This window comes from Myotis yumanensis, unplaced genomic scaffold, assembly GCF_028538775.1.
Source record: "Myotis yumanensis isolate MYYU_CA2020_CCGP unplaced genomic scaffold, mMyoYum1.0.hap1 SCAF_2, whole genome shotgun sequence".
Lineage (NCBI taxonomy): Eukaryota > Metazoa > Chordata > Mammalia > Chiroptera > Vespertilionidae > Myotis > Myotis yumanensis.
The window spans coordinates 145,904,293-145,917,030 of record NW_027223753.1 but is presented as its reverse complement, the minus strand read 5'-3'; the positions used below and the strand labels follow the sequence as shown (position 1 = coordinate 145,917,030).

Sequence of the window (12,738 nt, the reverse complement as noted above, 5' to 3'; positions counted from 1 at the left end):
CCTATGTTTCCTTTGAAAAGATTTATAGATTACCTCATATGTTTAGGTCTTAGATCCATTTTGAATTAGTTTTCATATATTGTGTGAAGTGAATAAGGGCCCAATTTCATTCTTTGGAATGTGGATATCTAGTTGCTCCAGCACTATTTTTTGAAAAGACTACTCTTTTTCCATTGAACAGTCATGGCATCTTAGTGGAAGATCTGTTGACCAATGACATATAGGTTTATTTCTAGACCCTCAATTCTATTTCATTGACCTATATGTCTATCTACCATACTGTCTTACTTCCTTTTTTATAGCCAGTTGTGAAATTGAGAAGATTTTCCTGGCTATTCTGAATCCCTTGAAATTCCAAATTAATTTTAGGATCACTTGTCAGTATCTACAAAAGAAGTAAACTAGGATTTTAAGAGGGACTGGGCTAAATCTGTAGGTCAATTTGAGAGAATGTTTCCATCTTAACAATATTAAGTCTTCTGAGCCATGAACCTGGGATGTTCTTCCATTTGATCATCTTTCTTTACACAATGTTTTGTAGCTTTCAATATGTTGCATGTCTAAGTACTTTATTCTTTTTTATACTATTGTAAATGGAATTGTTTTTCCTAAGTTCATTTTGGGATTGTTCATTGCAAGTGATTAAGAATACACCTGGTTTTTGTATAATGATCTTGTATCCCATAACCCTGCTGAACTCATTTATTAGTGGAATCCTTAAGTTTTCGAGTGGAGTCCTTAAGTGTTCTATATAAAAGTTTATGTCATCTGCAAACAGATAGTTTTACTTCTTCCTTTCCATAATCTGGAGGATTTTATTCTTTTTTTTGCCTAGTTGTCTTGGCTAGAACTTTTATTACAATGTTGAATAAAAGTAGTGAGAATGGACAGGCTTGATGTTAGCTGTGGGGTTTTGTAGAATGCCCTTTATCAGGCTGACAAAGCTCGTTACACTGAGTCTGATGAGCATTGTTGTGAAAAGGTATTGGATTTTGTCAAATATTTTTTTTACATCTACTGAGATGATCATGTGCTTTTAAAAAATATTTGATGTTGTTGTTCTATAGATGTGGTAAATTAATTGAATTCTGAATGTTAAACCAACCCTGCATTGCTGGGGTAAAATCCCAGTTAGCCATGGTTATAATTCTTCTTAATATATGCTAGTTTTTGGTGAGCTAGTTTTTTGTTAAATATTTTTGTGTCCATATCTGTTAGAGATACCAGTCTGCAGTTCTTTCTTGTGATGTTTACTTTTGACAGTAGGGTAACATTGGCATCACAGAATGAGCTGAGAAGTGTTCCCTCCTCTTTTAATTTTTGAACAAGTTTGTGAAAAATTGGTATTGGTTCTTCTTTAAATGTTTGGTAGAGTTCACTGGTAAAACCATCCTGGCCTGGGCTTTTTTTTTTTTTTTCTGGATAGTTTTTTGATTACTAAATTCGATCTCTTTATTAGTTATAGGTTTATTCATATTGCCTTTTTTTTCTTAAGTCAGTTTCAGTAGTTCGTGTCTCCCTAGAAATTATCCATTTCATGTAAATTATCTAATTTATTGGCATATAATTGCTCACAGTATTCCTTTGAGTTTTCTCTTTTTTTCTTGGTCAGTCTAGCTAAATGACTCGTTGTTCTTTCTAAAGAACCAGCTATTGGTTCTTTTCTTTAATTAACTTTACTTATTAATTTCCTCTCTTATCTTTATTATTTCCATTTATCTTCTTCTTTTAGGTTTAGTTTGCTCTTCTTTTTATATTTTCTCAAGGTAGATTAGGTTATTGATTTGAAATCTTTCTTAATATATGCATTTATAGCTATAAACTTATCTCTAAGCATTACTTTAACAGCAGTGGTTCTCAACCTTCCTAATGCCGCGACCCTTTAATACAGTTCCTCATGTTGTGGTGACCCCCAACCATAAAATTATTTTCGTTGCTACTTCATAACTATAATTTTGCTACTGTTATGAATCATAATGTAAATATCTGATATGCAGGATGTATTTTCATTGTTACAAATTGAACATAATTAAAGCATAGTGATTAATCACAAAAACAATATGTAATTATATGTTTTTCAATTGTCTTAGGCGACCCGTGTGAAAGGGTCGTTCGACCCCCAAAGGGGTCGAGACCTACAAGTTGAGAACCGCTGCTTTAACAGTATCCCATAAGTTTTGGTATGTTGTTTTCCTTTTTATTCATGTCAAAGTTTCTGATTTCCCTATTAATTTCTTAGTTTCTTCTTTGGTAGTTAACTTATTGGTTATTTAGAGTTGTTTAATTTCCACATATTTGTGAGTTTCCACATTTTTTCCTTGCTGTTGAATTTTAATTCCATTCCACTATGATCAGAGGCATGATTTTGAATTATTTTAATCCTTTTAATAAAAATGTGTTTGTTTTATGTCCCAGTATATGTTGCATTCTAGAGGCAGTTCCATTTAGAAGAATGTATATTCTGCTATTGTTGGGTGAAGTGTTCTATACACACAGAGAGAACTGGAATATAGAATTATTTTCCTTCCTTGTTGATCATTTGCCTAGTTGTTCTATCAAACCTATTCTTTTTTTTCATAGCACTTCTAACCTTCTAATATGTCATATACTTTGCTTATTGTTTAGGCTCGTTTATCGCCTGGTAACTACACCATAATGTAACATCCATGGCAGGAGGGTCCTTTGTTTTCTACCACAAATATATCCTACAGATATATGCTTAGAATGGCGCTTAGCACACAACTCATTCTCAATTATATTTGTTACATCAACGAATAAATAAAGCTCTTAAGTCACTGCTTGGCACAAAGTAAGAATTGAAGGCATGACAGTTGTTGCTATTATTACTAATAACATAAAGTTGTGCAGGTGCTTTTTGATGACTACACCAAACCATCCTTCTAAGCCATCCTTCTAAATAACCAATGAGCAAATACTTCTGAATTGGCTGATGGTGGTTTAAAATAGAAACAAAAATTTTCCACTTATTGGTTTTTGTTTCCCAGGAATAGTGAACAACAAAGAAAAATAAATAAATTTAACAAATACAAAGAAAATATATCATGTGTACACACTGCACTAATTAGTACAGATATTCTCGATAGTCCATTTATAGTCACCGCCTCATATGTATTTTATACAACCAAGAGACTTTAGGTTAGTGTACTTGAATAATAGATACATGGGTAATCATAGCAAACAGAAGTAGAAAAAAGAAGAAAAACCATTCTGAGACTTCTTAGGACTATAAGGATCCTAGTAATTTACCTGCAGGAAGATAATTTAACAATGATAAGGAATTGGCTCACAGGGAGAATGATTTCTATATTCATCAGTGTGCATTTGTGTGAGGATAATGGGATAAGACAGTAATTCACAAAGGAAACTGATGTGACCTATGGAATGGGTTACGATAAAGAAGAAAAGGATACATATTTTCAGATCCAGCCTTACTCAGAGAAATCTAAAAAGTACAATTTAAGGACAAAGCTAAAGATGGAGCTTGTCAATTTTAACATGGAAAAACTACAACCGGAGTGGTGCGGCACACAGATGAGCCACTGTAAACTTTTATTTTTAAACTTCCTCGCTCTTAGCCATCCCAGACCATAGCTATAAAACAAATCTAAGTAAAGGACAACTTCAGTTAAAAAAAGAAAGTCACAAACTTGAATAAGTAATTAGAAAGCAGCAATGTTAGAGTCAAGAAATGAACAACTTGATTTCTGCCCACCAGTATGGTACATATGTTTGATATTTTGCCTCAAGAAGATAAAGTCAAACTTTGTAACAAATAGCAAATATACAGAAATTTACCACTATTTCGCCCTTTAATTATTAACGTTGAGACTCCATGCAGGAAAATGAGGGTAGGAAATGAAAAGCGGAGAAAAGACTTTTGAAGGAATTATTCAGAAAACAAAGAATCAGCAACTGTCATTCACTAAATCACCCCCTCAAGTTTCCCTCCCATCTCTGTCCCTCCTCTTCCTACCACATTTCTTTTTTTTTTCACTGTATTCCCCCATTCAATCTTGGCTGCCACAATCAGACAGACAGAAAGCGCGAGGACCCTTTTTTCTTGCATCTGCCTACCACATTTCTTAAGAGAGTTTTTGCATCAGCCCTCACATCCTTATGACAAAGTCACTTTTTGCTGGCATGTAAACTAGCTTAGGACTCTATTCAAACTTTTGGGCGGGATGGCCTGTATTTGAAGGTATCAATCTCTCCTTTGCATGCCAACTTCACAGCTGGGTAGAAAATAGCAGACACAAAGAATCTGAGAGGATAAGAGGGTGCCATAGAGACATTGACAATAATAACCTTCCCAGACATTAATGTTGTTCATGGTTTGCTGAAAAAGAGACATTTTGAGGGTGAGACACTGTAGGGACACAAGAGCCAGCTCAGAACTAGCCTGGTGTGATCATTCTTCAAGGTCAGCAGGTGAGGTGAATTAAGTGAACCTTACTCTGTCACAGGAAACAAATTTTAGGCCAAACTCAAAGGGTGGTGACTTCTGCCCAGGTTCTAGTTTCATGTTTTCAAGCTATAAGAAGAGCAGATTTTTAATTCTAAAACTAGGTTGTTGTTTTTGTAATGAACACTTAAGCAATGAATAACCTATGAAACAATAATTTGTGATAATTTATAGGAAAGTGCCCCCAGCTACTGGTCACATGGATCTGTAGACTTGAATAAGTTTGAGTAAAGCAGCCATAATCGAGTTAGAATTCATTGAGGGGAACTGAACCACCTCATTGGGCTAGACAACCCCTGCCCTGTTAAGAAACTCAGGATTATATTAGGTATATCGTCGATACCTGCAAATGTGCTGTCACCATGTTCCTGAAAATATTTGGTGGCAATGAAGACTCTGAAACAGTTATAGGACAAAATACAGAGTTCTGCCCAACCTGGAAGCTGTAACTTGCTGGTAGGAAAGGCTGGCCTGGCTAAAACAGGTCTGAGTTTTTTAACCCTGAGAGTATCCTCAGGTTGGCTCCTTTCTAAACAGGGGATTCTATCCTCAACCTTTAATTTTTATAAATCTGCTCCTTATATTAAAATCTCAAATGCTTAACCACTTGAAATTCCAATCCACAAGTGTGAATTGGAAAAACATGAGAAAGACCAACAGTATTTCTGATGAGCTAAGAAACAGTATATGAGAAGACAGAAGAGATAAAAGAAGGAAAGTGAAGTCAAGGGTCACACTGGGCCATGATTTAAACACTCTAAATTGAACTCAATTAACTTTTTCTCCATGACCCTATGTCATTTGAAAATTACTTATTTTGCAGAGCACTCTTGACTTCTGACACTTCTGTAAAAAGTGCTTCATACATTAACAGTATACTTAAAATAATGTGTCAAAAGAAATCCTTTGAGAGGTTACAATTAAATTTAGACTTATAATTTAAAGCTTTCATTAGAATATATACACGTGACTATGAGACAGAAACCAGAAAACATGCGGGAATGGGCTGCTTCAGCTGAACCGCACCAAGCCAGGCAGATTATAATTTGCTCTTAGAAGCAAAAGGAAATTCTATTCCTAAGTCACTGTGCTCTGCCTAGTATAACATACTCTGAGCCCTGCTGGAGAAGGTGACATTTAGCTATTTTCATTCTTTTTTTGTTTTAGAGTTTCTGATAAGACCTATTATCCAGACATAAGTGACAGCGCAGAGAGAGTGGAGGGGGCGGTGAGAAAAGGGAAGAGACTACTTGGATATACAGATATAAACAAGGAGACACTTGGAAAACAGAAGTGCAGACCCAAGCAGGTACTATGATTCTGAGTTGTATAACTGTATAAATGTACCCACAATCATTTCCTCTAGAAATTACGTTTCAGAAAAATTCTACACAATTCCTATAACCTGGAGTAGCTAAATAAGTACCTCCTATGAGGCAGAAAGAAAAATATAATGAATGTTAAGTGATAACAAATGTAGGGAAAATAAAATATAGACAAATGGTGAATTGTTGGAAGAATGAGGTTTCCTATGAAGACATGCTCTTACTCATGCACTAATGACCTCATACCCAAGTTTCTGCTTTGAGGATTCATTAAGAAAAGGTGCAAAGGATCTAGAGTTTAAGAAAACAATCTCTTCTCTCCTCTAAAGATCAGGCAATTACAGCACAGCTGGTATGATAATTTCATTAATAAGTTGTAGATAGTACATTGGTGCTGCTAATGCCAAATTTTAATCAGTCACAAATACCATAATAAAACAGAGAATAAATTATTTAATTTCTGCTTTATTATAATTGCATTTTTTCTCCATGAGTTGTTATGCGGAGCAAAATCTTAAAAGACTTTCCAGCTACATAGTTACTAATATTCTGTGTAAGACCAGTGACTTTGTGGTTTAATAGAAGAGTTAAAAAATGATGTTGTATGAAGTATAATCCAAACCTCTAAAGAGCTATTTCACATAAAAAGAAATACTGTTAATCTTAGTTGGGAGAGAAAACACACACAACAGACAAGTAAGAGAAGGTTGCAAGAAAACAGATCTTAACTTCAGGGAAAAATAAATCTATTGTTACATTTCCTGATAGGTAATCGGCCATCTTCAGAGTTCTAAAATTAATGTCTCAAACCACAACAAGCAGAGGAAGAGAGTTCATCCTGCACATCAATCAATTAAGTTCCACTTTATCCACTTGTAAGATATTTATTTATCAGCGACTTTAGATCCAAGAATTATGGGAGCTCAAGATACCTGGCATCTTTGGACTCATGGACTACTGTGCCTATTCCTAAATCTCTAGAGCAAAAGACTGTTGTTGCATTGACGATCTATCATTACAGTGCTCAGTTGCTTACCTGTCAACAAGGCTTCTTGATTTCTTTCCTACCTATCTTGGAATATCGTGATACATCCCTATTTTATTTTCCCAGAAGAGCAAACTTGGTGATGCAACATTTCTTTTTGAGTTCTTTATCCACTAGACTTTGTTTTTATAAACCACAGAGGAAAACTAAGCTAAACTCTCTTCTATGTTCCTCTGTGCCTTTAATCATGAAGGGAGAATTTTCTTCAGCCTTTCAGAGCCATTTTAAGATACAGATCTCAAAGAGATCCTCCTCAGTTATATAAATACCAGTACACAAAGGGGTATTAGGTACCAAGGGATAGAGGTTCAGATTTCTTCAGAGAAGAAACCATAATCTTCTCTAGACATACACCTTATAAATCCTTTCAAAAACCATGAAATTGTATTGCCTCCTTAATTTATCTTTGATCATTATCATGATTGCAAAAATTTAGTAAGATTTACATAAAGATATATATCCATCTATCCATCTGAAATCCACAAAAGAAGGGAATTAACTGAATTTGAAAAAAGCAGGCAACAGGCAGCCACTTCTACAGGGTGATTACAGGAACTCTTCCATCAAACCCTGCTCGGAATCTGATCCTGAAAGCAACACGGCCCAGCCACGCCAGGTCTTCATCCCTCCATTCACGGTCTTACAGGAGAGCTAACTGAATGAAGTCTCACATCCATGTGGAAAAACAGAGGTACGTTTCCCCACCAATCTTTAGCTCTAAAGTAATGTTAGAAGACATGTTTCTCAAGCTGAGCAACACTGTCATTTTGGGTAGGACAATCCTTCTTTGTGCGTGAATATCCCTGGCAGGTTAGGATGTTTAGAACCTGAGCCCCTGCCCACATATAACAGTGGTCCTAGGTGTTGAGACCACTGAGAACGCCCACATTCTTCAAAGGCCCCTTTTGAACTACAATGTCGCCTTTCATGAATGCTGACATCCACTCACGTTGTGATAATTTTTAAAGCTTCCCTGATATACATAGGGGAGAATCTGATGGTCTTGAAAACATGCTGAACAAAGCATTTTTCTAAATTTAACAAAACAAATAAAAAATATCACCAGAGGATTACAGGGAATTTTATTTTCATTGGTTCATACTGCCAGTAAAGAATGAAGTCTGCTTATTAAGCAAATGGAATGATTTCATAGTCTCACAGTCCAACTTGTTGCAAACACAGGGAACAGAACACTTAGACTCAGCAGCTTTTTGCTCAAGAAAAGTTCTGCCTTTCCAAATTAGAATTCTGGAGAGCAGAAAGTCAAAAACCTACACACCTGTAAGGGCCAATGTATAGGCAGAGAGGCCAAAGAACAGAGGCTGAGGAGAAGTAGGAAAGGAAGAAGGGAGGTAGGAACCAAGATAATCGCTACCCCGCCTCAACCAAGGTGCAGTTACATCTAAGGGGACCTGCAGCAGTTCAGAAGAGGGTTCAGGGAGATTCTGACTACAATGCAGGAAGGCAGAGCACACATCTAACCTTTGCTGGTTTTAGTCGGTTCTGAGGACATGCTTCCAGTCTTCTTCTTTTTTCTTGGGATAGGTACACATTTCCGGTCAAATGTAACAGGACTATATTGAGGGAGGCTGTTGAATTTTTTTTCAAATTCTTCATCCAGCTTTGCTGAGCTAATAAAAGAGAAGAGATATAATGACTTGGCACATGATATCAATATTTAAACAGAAAACAGTTCAATATGTATTTTAAGGTATTTCTTTTGTAAACAGAGTGCCTGAGAATTGGTAATAAATTCTATGCAAGGAAAAAAAACACGTTTTCAGAAAAGCTTGAAAAGATTTAGCAACACAGTTTTCTTGGTAAACTCACAGAACAGGTTATCATATTATCTTGGAAAAGCTAAAATATCGAATATTTTTGAAGTGGAGAATTTGCCATTCTCTCCATTGGCATGGGGAGTTTTCATTAAGTTCAATACAAAGCATATTCCATCCAGACAAGCATCTCATTCTAAAGATTCATATATATATATACCTATATTAGGAAGCTTTTTGGTAATATGGTATATTGGTTAATTTTGTAAGACTTTTATTTAAAACTAGTAGCCCTGCGCAGGAATCTATGCGCCGCCCTCCTGTAGCTCTCCACCGCTGCCCTCCTGTAGCTCCCCCAACCCCCTTCCATAGCTTGTTGCCTTGCCCTCTCCTGTAGCTCTCCACCTCTCACTTGCTTGCTGTCCTGCCCCATCCTGTAGCTTTCTGCCACCTGCTTGTAGCCAGTAGGTTGATGCCATCCTCCTGTATCTCCCCCCCCCCCCCCCCCCCATAGCTTGCTGCCCTGACCCCTCCTATAGCTCTCCGCAGCCCACTTGTACCTCGCTGGCCCACCCTCCTGCTGATCTGTGATCTGGTCGTGACATGCTTGGTCGTTAAGTCTCAGGGTGTAATGACTAATTAGCATATTCCTCTCTTATTATATAGGATATTTACTGACAAGTACTTTAAACCATATACACACAAAGAAAACACAAGCACATAATTTGAACATTAGGAAATCATTCTGGAGAGTTGACCGGCATGAGGATAACACATGCAGTGAGAAAAGCGAAGCCAGTTTTCAATGAACACACTGGCGGAAAGGCAGCACTGCTCTAACACCGTGATGACTGCAAAAAGGCCACCAGCCAAGTTGGGAAATCCTTGGGCTGCTTCTGACTGTCTGCAAGGCCTCCCCGACCCCAGCAATGGCAGCATGCCTGCTGGGTCCTAGCCTGGCTGCTGTCTTTCACTGACAGTGAGAATTATTAACTAAGACGCAGCCCAGACAGACAGGAGAAGCTGCAGGAGAATCTCTGTGCTCGGTGGATGGGAAGTGGAAGGCGTCCTCAGGAGAGAGCAGCTTGGAGTAGCCAACTTACCAGAAGGCTACTACCTATGAGATGTATGTGAGCTGTGTCCACCTAAAACTGTTCTCAGCTTTGGAGGAATGTACAAGAACTGGGGAGCAGAAAAAAGACAGTCAGATAACTATCAGAACTGTCAACAGAAAAAGGCACTACCAAATTCTAATCAAAGCTGCAAAGGGTGGTGGGTGGGGGTGACGTTTCTCTCTTACTAATATCATCTTTTCATGCTCAGTTAAAAAAAAATGTTTATTCTAATGGAAAATCAGATACTATCTGGTTACTAATTAGATGTATCCGAAAGCTATCTGTAAGATGTGAATTTTTCAGATACTCTGAATAAGCAAGACAAAAATATGAAACGTGAGATATAATTCCTAAGGTCTCTTGGGACTCTTTTTTCTTTTTTCAACTAGAATAATCACCTCTGTTTTTCTTGGATAAGTCTATAAAATTAGAACTGCCAATACTGAGTGAATTTTTCTTGGCTACAGTTAACTAAGCAGGTAGCACATTTTCTGAGATAAAAAGGTTTAAAATGCTCATTTAGAAATCTCAGGTAAGACTGACAGGAAGTGGCATTTCTCACTGCTCACGCACTGTGTTGGTGTGTTTTTAACAAGGGAAACCCAGATAGTCTGATTCTGACAGGCCATTATTTAAAGGGGAGAGACAGGAGGAAAGATCAGAAGTTTACTGTTGATTTAAGCCTGTAGAAAACCACACTCCCAGTAATCTATATGTGGCTTCCTTAGAAATGACTTAAACAAACAAAACAAAAAAACCAACCCACAAGCAATCTCTTTGTAGGGATAGATTTTCAAAAGATTGTTGCACTTTTCTTATTCCTCAAAGAGGACTGGCGAGAACATCTCTCTCAGAGCCTCGGCAGTACCTAACGGAAGCATCAGAGAACCTTCCGCTGGGGAACCTGCAAGCCTACTATGTCCCCTAGGACTTCACTGTTTGCAATGAGAGCGCTCCTCTCTTGCCGGGAGACACACAGAGCACTGGTAATTCCAGGAGTTACAAAGCACTGGCCCTGATGCTCAGTGTCACTTTAGGAAATACTTCATTTGAAAAATATTATTTGACAATGACAAACATGGAGATTTCATGTCATTGTTGAAGCATAATGTAAGCAAAACTAATTTGAACTATTCTGAACTTTAAAAAATATTAGAAAGGAAATATATAAAATTATACATATATTGTGTCAATATAAATAATCTTAAGGAATCATCGTCATGAGAAATAATTCCCACTCTCACTCTTTGTGATGACCTAGAGCCTTAGAATTAACCAGGCTTTGAAGCACTGCAACATCCAAGGAAAAAATATGTTGTTCCACAAACAGAAATGCAAATATTTATGAATAAACCAAATTCAATATTCCCAATGCATAAAATTTGCATACCTTTAAACACATTTATGAACAAATATGGAAAATATAAAAATGTATTTATTTCTGCTCAGTGTATTCTTTTCAAATTAGACTAAGAGAAATCTCAAAGGCTTTTTCAAAACAGTACAACTGAATATTCAGATGCTTTCCTCGCCAATATAAAGTATTGGATACCATAACTTAACTTGCAAAATGCTTTATATTAAGATTGGTATTAGAGTCTTTGGTATAACATAAAGATGAAATAATTCTTTATCATTTTATCTTGATGTATGCTATTGCTTGACACAGCACTTCACTATATAATTAATTACTGAATATTCTCTGTACCAGAGAGAATATTCAATCTATTATTTTTATTTACAGCAGTAGAAATATGGTTTCAACAAAATAAGATTAGAAGTAGAAACTTAATTTTATTTACCTTATATTTTCAGCTGTCATTTTTATTTTTACAAACATATGGACATGCCTAGAAATACTAAGTAAAGCACATACAGTATGTAAAATGTAGACATACTCATATACTACCCACTGTAAACCTCAGATGGGAAAATGTGTCCTGGTGATATTAAAGGACTTACAATGTCAAACTACTAATACATGGTGGAACCCAATTCAAACTCAGGTCTACGTCTGAGACTGAAAGTGTGAATGACACTGTCACTTACAACCGTGTTAACAGCAGGAATCAGGGGATACACATGATCCGTTTCCCTTGTGTGTTTACTAAGCGCTGAATGAATACTCCAAGAATAAGCAGTTAGAGATTTATGCTTGCCTTGAAAATCCTACCACACTTGGGGCTGTGTAGTGTAGCAGACTATGCTCACAGACACTCACCCAAGGAGAGAGTCTTCCTTCGGCTTTGTCTTCTTGAACTTCTTGCTCCCACTGGTCCCACTTGGGCTAAAGGTCCAGCTTTCTTCATTCCAACACCCTTCATGATCAGAGGAGTTTCCTTTTCCTGAGCTCCGTTTCCCTAACGAAATTCAAGAGAAAGGATGTGCTGGGTATATTGGGATGGGAGGGAAATCAACTTAGTTGATTCAAAAGTGACTTCTTGACCTCTGATATCATGGGCCTGATGGTATTAGTAAATATTCAGAGACTCAAAGTGATTCATGATGGACTACCCTCAACAAAAGAACATACACAAGAGCGACTTACAACCTCTGAAGTAAGTTTTCTTGTCGTAACTCAACAGCTATTGTGTGACTCCAGAGCAGAACACCGACTGCTAACTTTTCCATTAGAGAATCACCTGAGAGTATGGGAGTCCTTTGCTGGTGGGCACTACTAATTCTCATTCACCAAGATTTATTGGAATGGCATCCCTGGAGAACTATGTACTCCCAAGGATCTTCATTCAGGGCTTGCTAGACCTCGTATTCACACATTTCTAGTTGAAATCTAGCTTGGCCAAAGGTAATCCCCTAGCCAGACACCATATTTTAAAACAGATGAATTTATATGAAACACTATGGAATAAAGGTAGATACAGTAACTGGCTTCTGGATGCTGTTATGTTTTAAAGAACCTTCACTTAAATTATAGTTTTAACTAATGGAGAGGACTAGTTAAGTCATTTGCTCCTGGATCCTTCAGGTCAAGATT

The 12,738-nt window shown here is 36.9% G+C and overlaps 1 protein-coding gene across 11 annotated transcripts in view; it reads right to left on the bottom strand.

The window, feature by feature from the left end:
• The window catches only part of BBX (BBX high mobility group box domain containing), a 291,018-nt gene that overhangs the window by 23,651 nt on the left and 254,629 nt on the right, over positions 1-12,738 (bottom strand). For all 11 annotated transcript variants that reach the window (XM_070406138.1, XM_070406133.1, XM_070406134.1 and 8 more), the window contains 2 exons: positions 11,965-12,103; positions 8,336-8,484 (listed from right to left, as the gene is read on the bottom strand). In XM_070406138.1, the coding sequence (XP_070262239.1) occupies positions 8,336-8,484; positions 11,965-12,103 (288 nt within the window). The remainder of the gene's footprint in view (positions 1-8,335; positions 8,485-11,964; positions 12,104-12,738) is intronic.